The 22922-nt window shown below is 49.6% G+C and overlaps 1 protein-coding gene across 2 annotated transcripts in view; it reads left to right on the top strand.

Moving 5' to 3' along the window:
• Positions 1 to 22922, top strand: part of SHISA6 (shisa family member 6) — a 278218-nt gene that overhangs the window by 9796 nt on the left and 245500 nt on the right. For both annotated transcript variants that reach the window (XM_072821111.1, XM_072821110.1), the window contains exon 2: positions 13056 to 13216. In XM_072821111.1, coding sequence (XP_072677212.1) covers positions 13056 to 13216 — 161 coding nt within the window. The remainder of the gene's footprint in view (positions 1 to 13055; positions 13217 to 22922) is intronic.

Here is a 22922-nt window from a genome sequence, read left to right as displayed (position 1 = left end):
CGCGAAAGCAAAGCAAAACACCCTGATTCCAGGGGCGAAACAACAAAAACAACAAACCTTGACAGTATTGGCAGATCCCTGGGCCAACTCTGCACAGAGTCCCAGCTCCAGAGTCATAGAGGTGCCAGGGAGAAGTGATCTGGGGGCGTGAGGATGGACCTCGGGCCATTCCCAGTTTTAATTACTGAGACCTCCAGCTCCCCAACAGCTCCATTTATCACCACCCCCCTCCCCGCATGGGGGCACACAGAGCTCCCGCCAGCTCACTGGTGCTTCCTAATTCTTCAGTCTTTCCAAAGGATTTCTCTTGTTTCTTGTGACCTCGGGGCCTCTGTCCTGAAAGGCAGTCTCCAAGGAAGGCTTCCCAGGGAACCCTCAGCACCCCTGGACTTTACTCCCAAGCTTCTGTCGTCCTGATCAGTGGTGGCGGTCACGGCCATGGTGGGGGTCAGTGGCAGGGCTCGCACACCCTGGCCTGCGGCACCGGGGCAGTGTCCCTGATTGAGAAGGGCACTCACTTTTTTTTTTTTGTTTTAAAGATTTTATTTATTTATTCATGAGAGATGCAGAGAGAGAGAGAGAGAGAGAGAGAGAGAGAGAGGCAGAGATACAGGCAGAGGGAAAGGCAGGTTCCCTGTGGGACTTGATCCCAGGACTTCGGGATCGCGACCTGAGCCAAAGGCAGATGCTCAACTGCTGAGCCACCCAGGTGGCCCAGAGAGGGGCACTCACCTGATGGAGGGGGTTGTGGGAGCAACTTCCTTGGCTTGCTCCAGGGAGGGGGCTGATTCCTGGGCGCCCTTTCCAGTCCCTACCCTCGCTCAGACCCACACTGCTCAAAGGAACAGGAGAATCCTTGGTCCTCCTTGCCCAGGGCCACCGTCCCCACCTGGAGACCCTGGAGGCCAAGTCCCAGCCCGGCCCTAGGCGGCTACAGCCTTGGCCCTGCTCCCCAGCGCTTGGGAGAGGAGTCGCTGCTTTCTGCAGCCTTCCCAAACACTCATTATTCCTTGCTTTTTTGGCATTTGGTCTCGTGTACTGTTCCTATTAGCTCCAGCATTAAAGTCTCATTACTTAGGACATCTGTCCTCTGGACACATTTGCGGCTCCCTGAGCCAAATGTCCTCTTCTGGGAAGTACACTTTCCACCATGCCCCCTCTTCCTCTTCGATCTTCCTTCGATCTTGCTGCCCCAGCAAGGAGGGATTTGAACCCAAGAGGTCTCGTAGGGGGAGGAGGAGCGGCTGTTCATTCTAAGTGGTGTGTGTTCCAGAGCCCACCTGTCCCCTCCCTGTGGAGGTCTTGGGAACGCAGACCCTTGCTGTCACCCCTGGGCGGTTGGGCAGGAACAGGTGCCGATCCCCACCTCTGGGGACCCTGTGGCCGCTCCGGGTCTGGTGGAAGAATCAAGATCCCAGCCACCCTGTGAGACTAGCAACTCTCTCTCTGTGCACTCTCTCTCTCTTTTTTGGACTGCATCTCGAGAGAAGTTTGTTTGAACTTTCCCTGGGCCATGATCCCCCTTCCTGAGACTTGGGACTGGGGTGGCTCTTGATGCTCTGGGCAATCACACGGCTTCTTTGTTTTCAGATAATCAGCAGCCAGCACCTTGCCCACCTCTATGCCAGCACCTTCCCCCCCTCCAGCCTCAAGCATTCCTGAAGGAAACCGGGTCTCTAGCAGAGGATCTGTCGGCTTTTCTCTCTCCCTCTTTCAAGTCCCATCATTAAAATGTTTCTTCTCTGCTCCTCTTGGTGTCTTTGTCCACTGTTGCTTGTTTCTCCCATCTGTCCTCCTTTTGATCCTTCCTCACTTCTGTTTGGTTGTGTTCCTTTGCTCTCTCCCTCTGGCTCTCTCCTTCCTGAAGTTGTCCTGCTGTAACTTCATTAAACTGCATCGATTCAGACTCTGCTAATTCCGAATTTACCCAAATCGGACCTGGGTGAGGTTGTTTTTCTTTCCTCTGTCGGATAAAAATCTGTGATGAACAGATTAATGGCCCAGACAAGACTGCAAAGATTGCGCAGGGCGCGTATACCATGCGGAAGGACAGATTTTTCCAGCAGGCTCTTCCATAGACGATTGGCATGCTAATTACAAATCATTCTTATCTATTCAATGAAGTAGCTCTCCAACGATCAATTTCTGTTTTTTTTTTTTTTTTTTTTTTTCCCCTAGCCTAGTTTGTAATCCTGCAATGGCCCGGGAAGCAGTAAAAATGCATTTCCTTTAGAGTGTTTTACAATTTCCACTCCTGTTTCATTGATTGGGATTAGCCTGCCCCCATTTCTGCTGAGTTGGTGATGCTTGACCATTAGGCTGCTTTGAAGTCCCTTTTAAATACCCTTGGGGGGCTACTGCTAATTGCCCCTCTTGTTTTCTTTTGTATTTCCCTGAGTTTTTGGAATTTGGAACTTTTCTCTCTCTTTGGGTTTTGAGAATTTTGTTATAGACCATGGCACAACCCAAAAGGTTCACCACCTTTCCCTCTTGCTGCAGCATGAGCAGCTGGACACCAGGGCCTGAGGCCGACTTCAGGGTTTTCCTGGGAGCTGAGATAAGAGGCAGAATCACTTCCAGTCCTCATGATCTTGAGTGATTCCCTTGGGTGACTCCCTTGGGTGACTCCCTTGGGTGACCCTCGTGGTTTCTGCTTTGGTCCGTTAGCCTGGCTGTGGGATGGGGGGCTGTCAGGTTGTGGAGGTGTGTGCTTCTCCATCCCTATTCTGATTTCAGCATCCCTTGGTGGGTGCGCTCATGCAAGCTGTGAGTGTACATCTGCACCTTCAAATACAACAGCTTTGGGTGAAAATGCATTTTCCTGACACTCTCCTGTCAGGTAAGAATGCTATCTGCAAACGGCTTCCTGTGATTGCTTGCTTTTAGCATCTTAAACTCACAGAATCTCTCGGGTGGGAGGGACTTGGGGGTGTTTTAGTTCTCCTCCTCCCATACATGTGCATTGAGAGAGCTGGGCCTCCCTCTATTCCTGGAAGCGGTTTATCAGGTTCTTAGGAACTCTTGTTACTTCTTATGGAGAGCCAGCATTGACTTCCTGGCATGAGGCATACCCAGTGGGGCAACCCCTAGGAAATGTATCTTTCTGGAAGACAAAGAAGACTTCTCTATGAAGATGGCAGTGCACACCCCCTTCCCCCAGTCTTCCTTTTTCTTGGGTAAACATCCCTAGTTAGGAGTCCGCTCTTCCTGAGACATGGATTCAAGTGTTTGTGCCTGTATGGTGAAGGTGGTTCACGTAGAAGTAGGCTTGTAATTCTCTAACACAACCCCAAGTGACATTTCCAAAAGCAGCAACGTGAACCTCATTCAAGGGCCTTGTGAACATCTGAAGACTGCTTTTGGGGAATTGGTTGGTCTCCAGTGCTAGGCACACGTCCATCTCTTCGACCACAGTGTCAGGACGACATGTGTGTTTGCTTGTTTTGTTCACACCTGTATTTTATGCCTAGAGTAGTGCCTGGCACAGAGTGGGTGCTCAGTTAATGTGGTTGATCCAGTGAATGGCTTAAGTAATTAAAATGGAGAGGACGCCAGGTGGTCTTTTTGCATACCCCACTCTTCTGCTGGTTGTGTTGGTGTGAAGGTACTTGAGCTTGGAGATACCAATAATGTTTATAATTCCTTTTTTTTTTTTTTTAAGAAGAAAGGAAGGAAGGAAGGAAGGAAGGAAAAAGAAGGAAAGAAAGAAACAGGCAAGTAGGAAGAATGAAGAACAAAACCCCAGCTGAATCCTTGGCAGAAAATGTTGCCCTGGCTAGTGTCATGTGTTTTGCTCTTTCATGCCCCGGCTGGAATCCTGATTGGTTTTGTTCATGATGTGAGTCTCCTTGCTTTTCAGTGGTACTCTCTCTCGAAGCTTCCTGGCAGTCTAGCAGAAGCACAGTTTGTGATGGCCTTGGAGAGAGGAACAGACACTCTCTTTGCGCTTGGCTCTCAGAGTCCACGTTGAGGGTTCAGGGAAAACTGCTGTGTGACCAGATGCATTCCTGTCCTTAGGCCCGAGTGGACAATATGGGATGTGGGTGGTCCCTTCCAGGATGACCCGTGGCCATAGTGTGCCATGTGGCTCGCTCCTCATACCCCGAGTTTTGCCCATCTGGTATCATAGAATCAGCCCTCTGGGATGCCCCTCTTTCCACCCACACTTCTGTTGTGGTCCTAAAGCCCAAGCCTGGGCAGACACAAGGAGGTTGTTATAGTGTTCATTGGTTGCCAGGTTCTGTTCTAAGTGCTCTACGAATATTACCTCGTTTAATCTCTGTAATAACTCTAAGAGGTAGACATTATTTTTGGCCTTATTATTTAAGCTCTATTTTTTTCAAAGAGAGAATCATGGGGCCCTTAAGCAGATAGCTGGTGATTGCCAGCGTACGAAGTGGCCAGCATTACCCCCTAACCCAGGCCACTCTGGCTCCTGAATCCCCAGGTTCAACCACGAGGCTATCCCACCTTTATTTTGCCTCAGCTACACATTTATTTTTTATTTTATTTTTTTAAAATATTTTATTTATTTATTCATGATAGTCACAGAGAGAGAGAGAGGCAGAGACACAGGCAGAGGGAGAAGCAGGCTCCATGCAGGGAGCCCGACGTGGGATTCGATCCCGAGTCTTCAGGATCGCGCCCTGGGCCAAAGGCAGGCGCCAAACCGCTGCGCCACCCAGGGATCCCTGCCTCAGCTACACATTTAGGTCTGTGCCTATGGCACGTCAAGAAAACGACATCAGAAAAACAATAACAAAAAACCAGTGGCAGGTACGTTTGTGAACTTGCCTGTCACTTGGCTGCCCAAGTGGCTCTGCTTGGGCACACATCTCGGGAACGTTTTTGTTTGCCCAACTCGAAGTGGTAGCTGTATCTGACCCACCCAGGCCTTTGATTTGTGCTCAGATGATCCAGATGCTTCTGGAAAAGTCTAAGCTCAATGTTGATGCTACCCAGTTTCGCACTCCGGGGTAAATCTGCACATGATTCACGAGGCCAGGAGTGGTGCGCGTTGGGGAGATGCCCTGAAGGGTGAATGGGGGCCCCAGAGGAGGCACAGCCATGCTCTGCCCGTCTCGTGGCTGGCCGGCATGCCACAGCCCTAGGACAGGTGCCCATCGAGCAACTTGCCCTGCTTGCCTGCAGCACAGAGCAGCCGGGGCCGAGCCTCCCCTCCCTGGGTCCCGCGATGTTTATTGGCCACGCTGAATTCCGATTGTGCCCAGGACAACTCAGACCCCCAGAACAGCTCAGTGCAGATGCACAAACATTGTTACCGCAACAAAGGAGATGTCCACACCCATTTGGAGCCTCTCTGTATGAGGAGAGCGGTCTTGTGCACACACAAAGCCAGCAGCTGTGTTTTCCAAGTGGACTGTGAGAGAACCAGGGATAAGCACTAAATTAAGCCATTCTCCTTGGTCCGTGTTTATTAAAAATATATTCACTTCAATTGTCCGCAGTGCACATCTCGCAGAATAAAGGCGCCCCGACTGACCAGTAAACAGGTAGGAGGATGTGGTCAAAGAGGACGCTAGCTTCCCAGGGTGTCAGTGTCCAGCAAAAGCTCTATTATCTGGGACTCAGAAAACCAGAATATTCTATTTAACTGGAATAGAATGTCTGCATTCTGCTGCTAGGAGAAATACAAAAGTAGCCATCAGAGATTTACTTAAAGAGAGAGAGAGAAAAAAAAAGAAAACCTGAAAAAAACAACCTTCCTTGGTTTGTCCTGCAGCTTGTACACAAATAACTCCATTTCCTAGAATAATCTACATTTTGCTTAATGTTCTCCAAAGAGAACTAAAGATTAGAATGGTGGCCCTCTCATGGAAGAAAGTTGCATTCTTTAAAAAAAATTAATTATATTCAGTATATTCTACTTAATTAGGCAGGAATGCTTTTAGAAAATTCTTCAAGATCAAGAGTGTTCTCATTAGTCCTGAGGAATAAGAACATTAACCAGAATAGCTTATTCATCGAATAGTTTATCTGTTTGGTCTTATATCATACCTACCCAACAGCAGAAATGCTTTTCTGCTCCTCCCAGAAAGAGAAAGGGCAGGGTTAGGGGTCGAAGCCAGCCAGCTTGCCTTCCCTTGACACAGAAAAAGAACTTCCTGGATGCTGGGTGAATCGCCTATGTCCTATCCGTGGCATTTCTGTGGCTTGGAGCTCCCCAGATGGAAAGTCTACCAAGTTCGGGGACAGAGTGCTGGATAGAAGTCAAGGGTTTGGTAGAGCAAGACTGTGGCCCCGAGCAGAGCAGGGGGCTAAGGAAGTGCGTTGGTGTTCTGCTCAGGACTTCGCAGGACAAAACAGTTGCCTGCTAAAAATGTAAAAACGTTCCAAGCTGCTAATGTCAATGACCTTCTCTGGAGGGTCACAAGAAATAGGTAGCTGAGCGGGAGCTGGCTTCCCTTTGGGCAGATTTTTGCACTAAATATTGAACACTCTCTAAAACCTTGTGTTCAGAGACCGTTGGTTGGAGGGACGAGTGAATGGATGCATGGATCACCTGGTGGTGTAGAGGCAACCTCTGCCTCTTAACCAACCCATCTGTGAAATCTGGATTTACCACTTACTAGTCATGTGCCTTTGGGCGATAGAGCGAACCTTGCAAGATCTTAGTTTTCTCATCAGCGAACTGTGGCTCTGAATAGCGTCTACCAAGTCATGTCATTTTGAGGATCATCTGGTACAGTGCATGATGGGGGAGGTTAGCCCTGGTGTCTGGCCCATAGTAATTGCTCAATAAATGATAGCAGTCAATTTCCGGAGTCTTTCCTTTCCTGCTTAATTATTTCCTAAGCAGGCAAGATGAGAAAGCAGAGGTGTGAAGAAGGTCTTATTTTTTCCCCATCAAGGGGAATCACATCACCTTTTTAGAAAGATTCCATGTCTATTGGATGCAAGGTGATAGCACATCAAAATGTGGCTGGGCCTGGTCCCTGGTATGCAGATAATGCAACACTTCAGAGACGTTCAAACACACTTCCATTTCCTTGGGCTCACTGACAGTATTAACCGAGGCTTTAAGCAGATAAATAATCAGCTTTGACCTGAATCCCTTATTTACCGACTCTTTTTCTCTGTGCCCAAATGTGCCCAAATGTTTTTCTCTGTGCCCATTTGCTGCATTGGCAACCCCGGCTGGAGAGGCCAGGAGGACTCCCCTGTGGAGGTGGACCATGCATGGGGGTGTGAGATGAATGTAAGTGGCAGCCCCCATGAGCAGAAAGACCCCTGGGCCCGGGTCTGAATTTCTCTTCAGTCCTGTTCCGGTCACGGAATCCACAGGAGCCTCAGTTTCTTTGTTAAACATTGGGGTGGTGGTAACCGCAGAGGGTTTCTGTGGGTGTCACAGTGGAAAGGCAGGTGAGCACATCTAGAACCTGGTTAGTGCCGCACAGGTGCCAGGGGATGTCTCTGTGAGGCCGATGGGTAAGACCCAGACGGTGGCTACTGGGGACCCCTGAAGGTCCCCGGCCCAATTATTCTCGACGACCGCTTTCCCTACTCCCATTTGCTGCCCAATTAATTTCCTCGCCCCTGCTCGCCACACGTCCGCAAAAGCCAAGGAATCCGTGCGCCAAAGGGAGCAGTGGACCAAGGCTGTGACGCAGGCAGTTCAGGCAAAAAGTGAGCTTTTGTTAGACATACCCAGATCTGGCTCACTGGGGGCAGGGAGGCAGGGAGGCAGGGAGGCCCAGGATGATTCGCAAGATTCTACAAATGCCTTTAAAAAATTTTTTTAAAAATTATTTTTATTAAGTAAGCTCTTGGCTCAACATGGGGCTCGAACTCATGATGCTCATATCAGGAGTTGCATGCTCCATCGACTGAGTCAGTCAGGCACCAACCCCCCCTCCTCCTTGCAAGATTCTTCAGGTTCTTTATTCACAAGAGACAGAGAGAGGCAGAGACACAGGCAGAGGGAGAAGCAGGCTCCCTGTGGGGAGCCTGATGTGAGACTCGATCTCAGGACCCTGGGATCACACCCTGAGCTGAAGGCAGATGCTCAACAGCTGAACCACCCAGGCATCCCAGATTCTTCAGGTTCTTAAATGTGATGCTTGCTGGGGGGTAGAGGGCAGGGAGGGCAGGTGGGGTTGGCCCTTGGCTGGGAAGCCCCTCTGTCCTCACCTGCCTGGCCCTGTCCTGTCCCCCACCCCTCAGTGCCTCCTTCTGGCCCTCCCCCTCCTCCCTCACCTTCTGAGTCATTTCAGAATGCTTTCTCTGAATTTCTCTTTGTTTTTCACCTTGCCTTTTGCTCCCTCTACCTACTCATGCCTGCTTGGTCCCCTTGTCTCTGTGTCCCTTTCTTGGCCTCCCCCTCAGTCTCCCCCTCAGCCTTCCCTTCCGTCCCTGCCTCTCTGTGGCTCTGAGTCCCTGCCTTCCTCTCTCCACCTGTCTGCCTTCCCTCCTCTGGTCTGTCCCCTCTTCTACATCGGCCAAGGTCTGTCTGTCTCCCCCTTCCCCCCCAAGACCTGGAAGCGGCCGCCCACTCTCTGGCAAGCCCCACCCCCCTGGTCCTCAGTGACCGATTTTCTCTCTCCCGCCGTTGGAAAGTAGCTCAGGCCCTAACCCATTTCCTGGGGCGCATCCAGATTAATTAGGTGAGATGGGGATCGCACGTTGCAGAACCGGAATAATATTTATCAAGCACCCTGGGGAGAAGGGGATGGAAGATGAAGAGGAGAGAGGAATGGGAGCAAGGAGGGAGGTCATGAGCCGAGGGGCTGAGGGAAAGGGGGTGTGAGGGGGGCTGCCAGAGGGTGCCACTCCCAAGGATGCCACCTGGGAATTCAGGCCACCTCTCCTGTCGCCAGGGAAGGGGGACTGGGAGCATGTCCCTGGCTACCGTGCTCTTCCTGAGGACAACACAGGGCAGCCCCCCCACCCCCAGATGGCCTCTGTCTTCAAGAACGCCTCTAGCGCATCCCAACCCCACTTGGCTGTGCTGCTCAGCTCAGCCCATCCAAGCGGGCATCTGGAAAGGATACGGGGCAGATTGCCATCCTCAGGAGGCAATCGCTATACCTGATTAAAACTCCTTGTCCAGCCACAGGCCAGACCGAAGCACACTAGTATCTCCCCAGCCTGATGGTCTTCAGAAAAGCATCATCTTCCCTCCACCCCTGAGTCTCCAGAGCCCATGTCCCTCAGAGCTTCTCAGGGGATGGGCATCAAGAGCGCCCCCATCCTGCAAGAGGGGAACTCTGTTCTAGAATCTCTGCTGCATTCTCCTTGGCTTGCAAACTGAGGGGCAGATCTCCCCTGAAATTGCCATGCACACTGTTGGTGTGGACCATGGGGATAGGTGCTGAAACGCTACAAAAGTGGTATCAGGGCTGGTCTTCACTCGGCCCTGTGCTTATGTAACATGGATGGGCTGTGTGCCAAGGCCTCAGGGTACACTGAGGGCCCCAGCAGATAGGCCCACTCCTTGGGGACCTTCCTTTCGGCATCTCTGACTTCACTGTGCCCCAGAGCCCAGCCCCGTGTTTGATCCTGGTATGAGCTGCTCAGTAGACCTCTGTAGAGTTGATCACATTGAACCTTAATCAAGGACTGGCTTCACCTCGTGGTGCACACAGGTATCTCAAGGTTTCTTAACCTCACCACTGGTGGGCCAGGTAATTTTTGGTTGTGGGGGGGCTGGCCTGTGTATTGTGGGATGTTTAGTAGCACCCTTGGCTCACCAGAAGCCAAGAGCGCTTCCCTCCTCAGCTGTGACTGCCAAAAATGTCTCTGGATTTTGCCAAATCCCCCCGTTCCTTCATGAGCAAAATCACCGTGGAGAAGTGCAGATGGAAACTCAGTCTTGGCCTCCCCAAAGCACTAGACTTAACCTCAAGACCCCTTCCTCCTTCACAGGCAGCAGAGAGTCTTTATAAAAACTCAAGAGGCAAGAAACAGAAAAATAATATATACTCTTTTTTTTTTTGTAATTGGAGTTTTATTGAAATATATTGCACCTACCGTAAAATTTCATCCTTAAATTTTAGAGTGTACAATTCGATGCTTTTTGTACATTCCCCAGGTTGTCTAGCTATCCTTTGAGAACATGTTCATCTCCCTGAGAAGAAACCCCCCGTATCTATTAGCAAACACTCTTGACTTTCCCCTCTCCCAGCCCCTGCTCATCACAAGTCTACTTTGTCTCCATGGATTTGCCTAATCTGGACATTTTCTGTAAATAGAATTCTATAACATGTGGTCTCTGGTGACTGGCTTCTTTCACTTAGCGTGATGTTTTTAAGGCATCTGTCGGTACTGCATTGCCTTTTAAGGCTGAATAAATAACTCATTGTGTGAGTATTCCACATTTTGTTTATCTGCTCATCAGTCCGTCCATGGACATTGGGCTGTTCCCACCTTCTGGCGATTATTGGTCATGCTGCTAGGAACCTTCATGAATAGGTTTTGTGTAGACATGTCTTTTCATTTCTGTTGGGTCTATACCTAGGAGTAGAATTGCTGGTCTGTAGAGTGACTCCATGTTTGACCTTTTGAGGGACCACCCAACTGTTCATCAGTAGTGCATGGGAGGCTTCCATTTCTCCACCAGCACCATTTTACATTCCGACCAGCAGTAAATGAAGGCTCCCATATCTCCATCGTCTTACCAACTTTTGGTATTTTCCGATTTCCTGGTGATATCTCTACTGGCGGGTGCGAACGGGTGCCTCATTGTGGTTTTGATTTGCAGTTCCCTGATGACTCATGCTGCTGAGCTGCTTTTCACATGCACCTTCTTTGGAGAAGAAATATCTTCTCTGTCCTTCGTCCATTTTTAAATTGGGCTGTTTGTTGTCTTTTATTGTTGAGTTGTAAGAGTTCTTTATATATTCTGGGTATAAGTCGTCTCTCAGACATCTGATTTACAAACATTTTCTCCCATTTTCTTGGTGGTTGTGTTACATTTTCCCAATGGTACCCTGTGATGCAGACAAGTTTTTAATTTTGGCCAAGTCCAGTATTTCCACTTTCTTCTTTGCTTGCTCATGTTTTTGGTGTCACATGTATGAAACCTGAGGCCAAACCTGAGGTCAAAACAAAGCAAAGATCAAACCTGAGGTCACAAAGATTTACTTCTATATTTTCTTCTAAGAGTGTATAGGTTCAGCTCTAATATGATCCACTTTGAGTTAATATTTGCATATGGTATGAATTTTGGGTCCGACTTCATTCTTTTGCACGTGGCTAGCCACTTGTCCCAGTACCATTTGTAGGGGAAACGGCTCTTTCCCCATTGAGTGATCCTGGCACCCTTGTTGAAAATCAATTGACCATAGATGTACAAGTTTATTTCTGGGCTCTCAGTTCTATTCCATTGGCCTATATTTCTGTTATAACTTTTAAGCTCCCTGTTTTCTTACCATGGGAACATGGTAGGAAAGTGTCTTTGATAACCGGAGGAACGAAGAACTCAAGACAACTTGCATGGATATGTGGTGCAGGAAATATAGGAAATATTTATAACATTTTGGAATGAGAACAGATCTAATTAGGAGGGTCATGTTAGTTTAAACCCTTTGTTTTGCTGTTGGGGGAGAAAAGATTGAATTTGGATTTTAGAGAGTAGCAGATCTGCCCAAAGTTTAACAGCTCATTTGGGATTAGAACCCAAATCTCTTGACCTTTTCGGGCGGTGCATGCTTCTCATGCACGCACTCTGAATCTCAGATCCCTGACCCGGATCCCGGGTCTGCCTGAACCTCCTTCACCAACCTCCCGAGCTTCTGTGTTTTCCCTCCCTGCTCGCTACACCCCAATGAACAGGGTGGGGGTGCTGACATGTGTCTGTTCCTCCTGTTAAAGCCTGAGAGAAGAGACGCCAGCCAGGGAAAAGCGTTTGGAACATCTGAAATTGCTATATAAATGCCAGTAAATGATAAGATTGCCAGGTTGATGCTCTTCTCCTCGGAAGGTTCAGCATGTCAGAGGCAGCATAATGGAAGGCAACAATTTACTCTCAGACATGCTTTTAAACAGCTGTGGTTGTTGCTTTGCAAGGGGGCAGAGTGCCGAGTGCTGGAGTCCTGGGGTGAATGAAGCCGGGGGGTGGGCCGAGCTGGCTGGGGGAGGCCCGGAGGCAGCTGGTGCCTTGCCTGCATCTCAGGGACACCCCGAGTAGATGGAAGAGTCCCTTCCCTGCTTGCACAAGACAGGGATGCACCCAGAAGTAGGGACCTGGCCCTGAGATGGCCTTCCTTCTCTGGATGGTGGTCTCGTGTAGCTTATCCACACTCACCTTGGCTGCCTCAGACTGTCCCTGCTTGTCTCTGTTTCCCATCAACAGTGGCCACCCCCACCAGGTCACGGCATCTCCCACAGAGCGATTCCTGTTTGAAACCAGGTGGGGGAGCGATTTTTGCCTAAATTGTAAGCTCTCAAGTGATGGGAACTGTGTGTGTATTTTCCTCTCTGTGTTTGTAATCGTCGCCTCTTCTCAGCTCCAGTGATGGTCACGGTCCTCGCCCTCCACGTGGTCATGTAGTTACTGTGGTATCTGCATGTCCTGTCTTTGTAGTTCCATTGCGCCTTCCTCTGATGGTGGGAGCTGTGTGTTGGGTCCCCAGTACACAGGATGGGTCACCTGGTGGTTGTTTTTCAAAGAGGGTGATTGTCCCTGTGTTATTAGTCACCTGCTGCTGGAGGCAAGGCTACCGATGCCAGCCCTTCGCTGTGGAGGCATGGTGCTATCCAGCTGTGCACATATCTGCCCAGTGTAGGGGGGTGTTTGGGTAGCCACTATTTTGAAAGAGTTCATGTGAAATAAATTGAAGACAGAAACCATAATCACCACCCTTTAGTGCTTGTACCCCCAGAGATGGCAACCTCTACTCTGCATCCACCACCCCTCCATACCCCCTCCCAGGACCAGCACCAGATGAAGCTATGGCTACTGAGAACAGAATGTTGTGCCTGCATCTCCTCTTCTGGTTCTGTACATCAAAAGACCCACGAAAGTAAGCCAACTCTCTCTGTGGTTGTGTACACCTGCTCTGTGAATCTCACTGTGTGATCTCTTCTTTGTTTAGGGCTCTGGCTGACATCTTAAGACAACAGGGACCAATCCCCATAGCACACTGTGAAAGAGAAACTATCTCGGCTATCAATACCTCTCCCAAAGAGAACACACCGGTCAGATCGTCCTCCAAAAACCACTACACCCCTGTGCGTACGGCCAAGCAGACTCCAGGTAAGTGAGCGCCGATCAGCTTGCGTCTTTGTTGGGGCGTGGGGGCCGGTGAGAGGTTTTGGTGATATTTTGCTCTGGTGGGCCAGGGGGGCGCTGCACTGTGCCGTGGGAAGACTTGAGTGGGCAGGTGGGCATGTGGACGAGTCTGAGGACTGGTCTCCTGGGGGAGGGCCTGACATCAGATAGACCGTGCCATTGACTGCCCTGGCTGGAGGAGAGCTGACGATTCAGGGCATCTTGATTCGTGGTTGAGTGAGTGGCTGGCATACTGTCTTACCTGAAAGGAAGCTGTCTTACCTGAAAGGAAGCGGGCGTTGTGGAGTGTCATCACCCACTTGTCCATGTGGTGGGGGGAAGGGTTAATTTGCCCAGGACTCCAGCTATGTGATGAAAAATTGCTGCCATCAGTTGTAGAGATTCCAGCTTTTGGGATCTCAGGACGTACTTCCCAAGGGTAGGGATTATATCTGTATTATAGGGTGACCTTGGCCTGTGCTCTGTAGATCCCCTGGGTAGGATGATGAGTGCCTGGATTCTAGCGGTCATCATGATGACCTCATGAAAGAAACTAAGCAGGGTGTCTTTTTCTTACCGTATGGATCAATAAATGAAGTCCAGTGAAATTTAGTGACTTGGGCAAAAATCAGTAAGATGTTAATAATAATAAAAACATCAGCGATACAGTAATATAGCTCATGTTTATTTGGGTCTTGCTCTGTGCCAAGGGACATGCCAAACATTTCACGTGTATTTCCTTACTTATTCTTCACAGCAGTCTTAAAAGTACTTCTGTTGTCCCCATTTCGTAAGAGGAACCGAAAGGTTCTATAATATTCCCAAGGACACATAAGAAGAAAAGACAGCCAGAATCCAGACCAAGGCATAGAGGTTCCAACAGTCAGTACTAGAAAACCCTAACATCTTAACCCAGTTGGGAACACGAATCCAAAGGAGCTGAGTGGACAATTTCCTTACAAGCACAGCTGGGCAAGTCATTTTCTATGGTGAGCATGACCAGACTGCCTAGGACTGACCCCAGTCCTTTGGCACGACTTCCACTTTGATACTTGGATCTGAAATCTTGACATCCATCACCCTAACGCTATTTGGAGGATGGGCTCTGGAGTCTGGATGTCTTTACCTGCAGTGAGGATGTGCAGTCGCTTGGTGCCAGGAAGGGTGTTGCAGATTCAAAAGTGTAGTGAATGCGCTGCTGAGATCAAATTTCTTTTCCATTCATTCTTGAACTTGCTCCAATTTATTAAATCAGAAACTGTATACTTGCCCTTAAGGTAATCCTAATTAAACCTTTTGAGGATCTGATAGAGGTTAAGGGCATTCTTCTTCAAAAATATGCACATACATATAAATATATGGATTTGTCCGACACGTTAAATATGATTTCGGAATTCATGGACCCTTCCAAAGTTAGAAATCCCTCATTTAAAAGTAAAGACGAGAGATCTATCCTTGCAAAAAGTCTAGCTTTTAGCTTTGCTATCATAGATGCTTAAAATGTAAGCAATGGAAGGAATCTTGGCAAAAACTTCTGGACCGGTAGTCCTCTATCTCACTGTACATCTAGATCACCTAGGAGTTCTTACATATGCTGATGCCTAGGCCCTACAAATTAACCTGAATTTCCAGGGATGCTGCTAGCATCTTTACTTTTGAAAATCTTCCCAAGGTGATTCAAACACTCAGGGTGAAGATGATTCAAACACTCAGGGTGAAGAACCATTGGTCCAGATAGATTCCTCATTTTATGAGTAAGGATACTGAAAGGCAGTGCCAGTGGTTCTCAAACTTGTCTGCACATTGGAATCAACCAGGGAGCTTTAAAAATGAGGGATACCTCGGTCTCAACCCCAGAAATTGTGATTTAATGGATGTGAGAATGTAACCTGAGCATAGGGCAGGGAGGTGGGTGTTGCAATCTCCCCAGGTGATTCTGTTGTGGAGCAAAGTTTGAGAATCGCTGGTTGGTGTGAAATCGCATAAAGGTACCATTCTAATTAATCCTTATTTTCATCCATCACTGTTTATTCCAGCCTTGGTATTATGACTAGGTTTAAGGAGGGTATTTTTGTTTTCCTGAAAACTCAATGGCGTGAAGTCAGATTTCTCTGGGACCTTGACTGTGATCCTGGAACTTGAGGTCAACCTGGTATCCATAGCACCCCTGAGGGTGTACCCTGCCCCACCCTGCTCTGATTTTTCTTTGTCTCATTCACCAGCCTGCTTGTTCCCAGCCGCCGAGTCCAGACTGATTAAGTAGATGGTCCTGATTTGCTCTTAAAATGCATTTCTGGGCAGAAAGATTTGTCATTTCTTCTGGTTTCTGTGTACATCCTCTCCTGGTAATCTGAGAAGGAAAGCTTCTAGTTCCGTAATTCATCCTGTGTTTGTCCAGTTGGAACCCTTCACTTTGCCTTTCGAGATGGGCATTGTTTCCCTGGTCCAGAGAGCGCTCTCCATCGAGGTGACACTTGAAAGTAATTTCATAACTCTCAAACGCCTACAGCTTATAATGCACACAATGGCTTTTTCAAGTAGCTACTCATAGCCTTTGCCACAAAATATTGCAACTGGAGCTGAAGTTTAAGCAGAACTTTGCCCTAAATGTCCAGAGGGGAGGTTTATTATGATTTTTTGTTTGTCACCCATCTAATCAACAACCCACTGATGGGAGGAGGATGGTGACAGAAATAGCAGGAGGCATCATAGCATGAGTAGTTCTGCTACTCCAAGTGAGGTCCGTAGACTGGCAGTATCAACACTGCCAGGAAAGGTTTGTGAGAGATGAGGTATCGCGGGCTCCAGGTCACCTGCCAAAAGAGAACCTACATTTTGCTGAAATCACTTAGCAGATGACATTTGAGAAGCGCTGGAAAAGCCTGGGCTCTGAGTACATCCCCCTGTTGGCTTTCTGGCCCTGTGACCTACTATGCATGTGACCTTGGCCAGCCACCCGGACTGAGTTTCCTTCCCTGCCCTTGAGGCTAATAGGACCTGCTGCCCCGAGTGGTTTTCGGGATATACTGAGTTAAACCAACTAGAATTCTTAAGACCGGTCCTGACTCATAGCACACATTCAGAATGAGCTGTGGCCAGGCTGGAGGAAATATATACACAACTCATGGCAAATTAGTGGAAAAAAAAAAGGATAGAAAACAAAGGCATTGGTGTTCTTAGACCAGGCAGGGTCCATGGGGTTGTATCTGAGATGAAAGCCCCTGCACCCACGCCTTCCTGTGCTCAGCCCCTGCCCACAAGTGCCTCTTCTGAGGATGAAAGTGGCTTTGTAGGGCTTTGTAGGGCTCTCTCCAGTTTTTGGATGCCAAAAGAACATGCCTGGTTAGGTTAGGAAATGGAGTAAGTCCTGTCTTAATAATACAAACAACGAGGGCATGAGTAGCAAACGCACCATTTATTAGCACCTACTGTGCACTGGGTACTCTGTCAAAGATTTTATTTAAGTTTTTAAAAATTTTTTATTTTAAATATTTTACTTTATAATTTTATTTTTTTTGAAGATTTTATTTATTTATGAGAGACCTATTGAAAGAGGCAGAGACACGGGAAGAGGGAGGAGCAGGGTCCCTGCGGGGAGCCCAATGTGGGACTCGATCCCTGGGATCACGCCTTGAGCCAAAGGCAGACGCTCAACTGCTGAGCCACCTGGGTGCCCCTGAATCTTTTTATTTTTAAGTGATCTCTGCACCCAGTGTGGGGCTTGAAAAATTCTGAGGTCAAGACTTGCATGTTCTACTGACCGAGCCAGCCAGATGCCTGTGAATTTTTATTTTAATTCTAGTAAACACTTTATAATAGACGGTGGATCCTGTAATTTTTCTTAGGCACAAGAGCTCCTATCCCTACATTAGAAAAGTCCTCTTTCTTTCCGGAAGAGCCTTTCAGTGAACTCTTCCAGAGGTCCCTTCCCAACTTTAAAGGGAGATTCATAATGGATGTTTGGTCTGGGTGTAGAACATCAGGGAAGTTCATTTCCATCCCTCACTGCCCAAATCTGGTAGCCCCCAGACCCTCACCATGGCTGGTGTGGTCCACGCACCAGCCGTGACTTCATTCCCACCTGGAGTAGGTTAGAACTACTGAATCCAAATCTGCATTTTAACAAGACCCTCAGATGATGGGTAAGCACATCAAGGGTTGGAGAAGATCCCTTTAGCATGGTAAGCCTCGGCCCTGGACGCACCATGGGGTCATGTGCACGGTTCTGAAAGTACTGATGCCTGGCCCACACCCCCTGCAAAGATTCTGCATTAATAGTTCTGGAGTGGCATCTGGATATTGGTGTTTTTCAAGAGCTTCCCATGTGGGTCTCGTGTTCAGCAAACGCTGAGAACTGGAGCTGAGAGGGGGACTGGCAAGTGAGGGAAACATCTGGAAGGCTGTGGGGTGTGGGTGCATATCGAGACCCACGTGGTTGAGCCTTAGACCCACGGGGTCGAGCCCAGCTGGCCCTGGTCAGCGGGCCGCAGAGACACGTCCTCCTCCCCACAGTAGGTGTGGCAGAGGGAGTGGAGAAAGCAGGTGTACTGAGGGGGCAGGGCCCGTCTGCAGTTCTGATGGGGACACCTGGGCAGCAGCCGGGAGGAGCAGCAGCACAAGAATGGACTGCAGGGTCAGGTAGAGCCAGGCGGCAGGAAATGCACCACATCCAGAGCTGCAGGGCCCCTGAGGTTTGCGGGGTGATGGGGGTGGGGGGCTTGCTTGGTTTTCTTGGATGTTGAGGAGTGGAGCCTGAGCATGCCCCCGGCCTGACTCAGCCCTAAAGAGCCTGGCTGGGGGCAGGCCAGGGGAGAGTGGGGTACCCATCCCTCACCATTGCCAGTTGACGCCACATGTTGGGGTTCCAGAGTTCCGATCCCCAACTTCCCCCTTATCAGGAGCGGCATCAGCTGGAGGAAATAAATATTTATGTCCCAGCCACACACCACTGTGAGTTGTATAAATGAGCAATCAGTCATCCTGTCTCTTGTCAAAGCCGTGAGCTATAATGGCAGGCGAAGCGAGCCAAGGGACGTGACTGTTTGAGCTTCGTGGAGACCGGGAGTGAAGCGGGAGCAGCTGACGGAGGGGCGCTTTGTCGCAGCCCGGAATGGCCTGGCCCCTCGCCGCTCCTGCCACCCACCTTCGCCATGTTTTGCTGGAATCCAGACCCCGTCCCTCCTCATGTTGAGTCCATGCTTGCCTTTGGGGTCTTTTCCTCTTTTGCTTTTTTGGCCAGAAACTTTCCATCACCAGATCTTTGGCCAATGCTCAGACGGCCCCGCCTTTCCTGGTCCCCTGCCTTCCTTTCTTCCGGGCACTTGTGCCATCTCACACTGTGTCTTTGTTGGCACGTTGCTTCGTTGTCTGTGCCTCTACCTGAGTGCAAGCTCCATGAAGGCAAGGGTTTTGTCTTTCTCTTCGCCGTGGCATCCCTTACCAGGAGCATGGCCTGGGAGATCATGGGTGCTCAGTGACTGTGAATGAATGCACACATGCCTGTTGGTGAGGTCCTTTCTTAGGATGGACACACAAGTCAGCACGCAGGCACTGGTTACGCAGCTGCATGCCACAAAGCTCCCATGAAGGCTGCGTGTCCCTTCTCTGGCCCTCCCTGCAGCACCAGTGGGGAGTGGATCACTTTGACAGCCTGGCGATCGGATCACCCGGTGGCAGGCTGAGCTGGAGACCCTGGTTCCTGGTGCTCAGGCCTTTCACCAAGACCCTCTGGCTCTCTCCTCCTGTCTGGGGCTGACCCAGTTCTCCATGGCTCAGTGTGGCTAGAGACAGGAAGCTTCATGTCCCTGGCTGGGTGCAGAGAGGCTGTAACCCCAGGGACAGGGCTCGGGGGTGGGGGTTAGACTCCTTTAGAGTTAGAGAAAGACTCCTTTGCAGAAGTCTGGGAAGCTGAGGCTGCTCAGAGTCCCAGTTCAGGGATCAGTGTAAGGCTGCAGGCCATACCCCTGAACTCTGAGAAACTTTGCTCGTGGGAAGTGGGATTCTTCTTTGTCTCATCCCCAGGGTGACAGGACTGTCTCGTTCTATAGGAGGTTGAGATCACAGCCACACGCGACCTCTGAGCTCTAAGGGGATCGGTGGTGAGATTGGCGGACCCATAGTGTTGCAGTTAGAGATGTGGTCTGTGCCACTGGGCAGACTGGGGCGTGAGTCCTCCCTGCTCACTCGCAGGCTCTGGGACCCCTGACCTTTTGCTCAGTGGCCACCTCCATTTCAACCATCTTCACAACTGTCCTCTCTGTCAGCAGCCATACCTCCTCTGTGTCCCTCTATCTCTGCTTTTTTCCTTCTCCTTCTCCCTGGTAACTGCCAGGCTGGCTTCTGCCTCTGCTCCCTTTCATGGTTCCTGATTCCATTGATCTGTCTCTTATTCTGCGGGTCTTCAGCAGTGACTGTGTCTCAGCAGTTCTCTTAGAACAGATACCAGCTTAGCCCACCGTGGACCTGCCTTTTCATTCTGGGGGCCTCCCTGGCCATTCCCTGCCACTTCCGAGTGTTCTCCTGGCCGTAATTTCTTTCCAGACCTGCCCATGTGGTTCTGACAGGCTCCTAGCAGGCTGGCGTGGCATGTCCCTCCTGAGGGCTCCCTGTGCTTACCCAGATGTTGGGTTACCTCTGTTGCCCTCACGCTTTGCCCTTGCTCTTTGCAGCCATTGCCTGCAGGTCTCTGCCTGGGGGTGGCTGAGGCCAGGCCACAGACCCAGCCACTCTGATTCTTGTCTCCTTGCAGGGCCTGAAAGACCCAGAAAGTTTGCTCTTGGAGTCAAGGCCAGCAGCAAAGACAAGGCACAGGCACTGCTCATCCTTGATAACAGGAGGAACATTAATTGGTGCTTATAGTGGGGTGAAGACCAAGTACCAGGCACCATTGTCTGGGCTTTCCCTGCATTATCAGAAGGACTCTGTGAGGTGGTATCAGAGTCATTCCCATTGTACAGGTGAGGATGTTGAGGACTGGGAGATGGGAGGCCCTGCCTGAGGCCACAGACGCAGACATGGGTAGAGAGAGGATTGCCAGTCAGGTGGGCTCTGCTACCATGCTCTCGCGTCTCTCTTCTGTTACTTGTATATTTTGCTTCAATTTCTTATATCTCACGTCATGTTAATAAACGTAGACGGCAGGATGTCCTTTATCTCCGCTTCACAAAGAATGCCCCTCTTCCAGCTGACCCAGGCTTTTGGCGTGGAAGCATTTGTGTCTTGAGGCATCTAAAACTGGTTTTTTCTCACTTGTGAAACGATAGGGTAGCCAGGGAAGTACACTGCATGGTATACTCTGTCTTCCCAAATAGTTTGCGTGGAGCTTATCATGTGCCTGATGTCGTGTTGGGTCCTGGGGGGTCCATGAATGGAATTGACAAGCATGGAGACAGGCATGGAGACATCCTCACGAGGACAAGCAGGGTGTGGGTGTGGAGAGGGGAACGGGAGACCCAGGATTCCACAGACGCTGGCATGCTTGAGCAGGGTGCCCAGGAGTTCCATTGGACGGAAAGGGTGAGCAATGAGGTGTGCAAAATAGCGCAGGCCAGATTGCCCGAATCCTCAAGGGCAGAAAATAAAATCTGCAAGGAACATTCTGTCAGAAAGATGCTCTCGGGGGCGTTATCCTGTGTGGGTGTGAGGCTCCTCCACATTGCAGAGCGACATGGGTTCTTAGGGTCAGTTTTCGTGCTTTGCTATTTGTTTCTTCCCTTGGGTTCAGGCAGTCAGCGACTCCCTATGTTGACCTCAGCACAGCCACCCCTCCTTCTTAGCCAAGGCTTTCATCTGGATTGAACCTGCAGATGGCTGAGTTTAGTAAGCTCCTGTGGCAAGGAAGAGTCACCTTTCTCACCGGGGGTGGGGACCTGCGTCTCACCGTCTTCTACACTGGTTTTGGTGGTTCCAATTTTTTCCTCTCTTGCTTTCCTCTGGTGAATGTGGGACATTGCAGCTGTGATTCCTGGACAACAAGACCACTACATAGTCTATCTCCGAGCCGTTGCCCATTTGTATTCTCGTTTTCGCTCATTTTCCCATGACGCCAGATCCTTTCTGTGAAATTCCGCCATTTAAGTCATCTGTGCCTTCGGCCAAGGATTAAAGGCAATCAGGGTGGTGGTGAAAAGCACAGACTAGGGGTGCCTGGGTGGCTCAGTGGTGGACCATTTGCCATCAGCTCAGGGCGTGATCTGGGGGTCCTGGGATCGAGTTCTGCATCGGGCTCCCCACAGGGAGCCTCCTCCCTCTGTCTATGTCTCTGCCTCTCTCTCTGTGTCTCTCATGAATAAATAAAATCTTTTTTAAAAAAATGCACAGACTATGGAACCAGACTTTTCGGGGGAATCTGGGCTGCCTCGGCTTCCCCATCTGTGAAACGGGTCTGGTACGTCTGGTCTAGCATCTCTCTCCTGAGACAGTTGTGAGATTAAAGCAGTTTGGGTGGAAAGCAGTTGGAGCAGCATCTAATGTAGGGAAGCATTGTTTTCAGTGTGCAGGGGCTCATGTGTTGGACACAAGGCCACCTGTGGCTGTTGAGTGCTTAGAACTGAAATTGAAATATGTTTCAGAGCCTCAGAAATTTCATACTTTTTTTTTTTAAAGAGAGTGTAAAGTATCTCCATAATTTTGCTTAAGTTGATTGCATGTTGGGATGATAGTCTTTTGGATATATTGGATTAAACAGAATCTATTATTATACAATTAATTTCCCTTCCTTCCTTCTTACCTCCCTTCCTTCCTTTTTCCTTCCTTCCTTCCTTCCTTCCTTCCTTCCTTCCTTCCTTCCTTCCTTCCTTCCTTCCCTTTTCCTTCCTTCCTTCCTCCCTCCCTCCCTCCCTTCCTCCTCCCTCCCTCCCTCCCTCCCTCCCTCTTCCTTCCTTCCTTCCTTCCTTCCTTCCTTCCTTCCTTCCTTTTCCTTCCTTCCTTCCCTTTTCCTTCCTTCCTTCCTCCCTCCCTCCCTTCCTTCCTCCTCCCTCCCTCCCTCCCTCTTTCTTCCTTCCTTCCTTCCTTCCTTCCTTCCTTCCTTCCTTCCTTCCTCCCTCTCTCCCTCCCTCCCTCCCTCCCTCTCTCCCTCCCTCCCTCTCTCTCCCTCTCTCTCTCTTTCTTCCTTCCTTCCTTCCTTCCTTCCTTCCTTCCTTCCTCCCTCTCTCCCTCCCTCCCTCCCTCCCTCTCTCCCTCCCTCCCTCTCTCTCCCTCTCTCTCTCTTTCTTCCTTCCTTCCTTCCTTCCTTCTTTCCTTCCTTCCTTCCTTCCTTTCTCATTCTTTCAATGTGACTCCCAGAAAATGTAAAATCACACTGAGCCAGATGTTAGTGGCATCAAGAGTCTACTTGAGTTCAAGTTTCAAAACAAACCCTTTGTGGAGCTTACGCTGTATTGAAGGAGACAGGGAATATCTGATCACTCCAGAGTGTGCTGAATGCTCAGACACAATCAGACAGGTGGTGTGTTCAAGGAACCCTGGGGAGAGGGAATCACTTAAAAAAAAATAGACTTAATTAATTTATTTAGAGCACATGAGCATTGGGGAAGAGGCAGAGGGAGAGAGAAAATCCCAAACAGACTCCCTGCTGAGCACAGAGGCCAACACAGGGCTGGATCTCTTGACCCTGAGATCATGACCTGAGCTGAAATCAAGAAGCAGACAGTCAACCAACTGAGCCATCCAGGAGCCCTGGAAGGAATCACTT

This window comes from Canis lupus, chromosome 3 (assembly GCF_048164855.1).
Source record: "Canis lupus baileyi chromosome 3, mCanLup2.hap1, whole genome shotgun sequence".
Taxonomy (NCBI): Eukaryota; Metazoa; Chordata; class Mammalia; order Carnivora; family Canidae; genus Canis; species Canis lupus.
The sequence above is the reverse complement of the archived record's forward strand: the minus strand, read 5'-3'. Positions and strand labels throughout refer to the sequence as shown.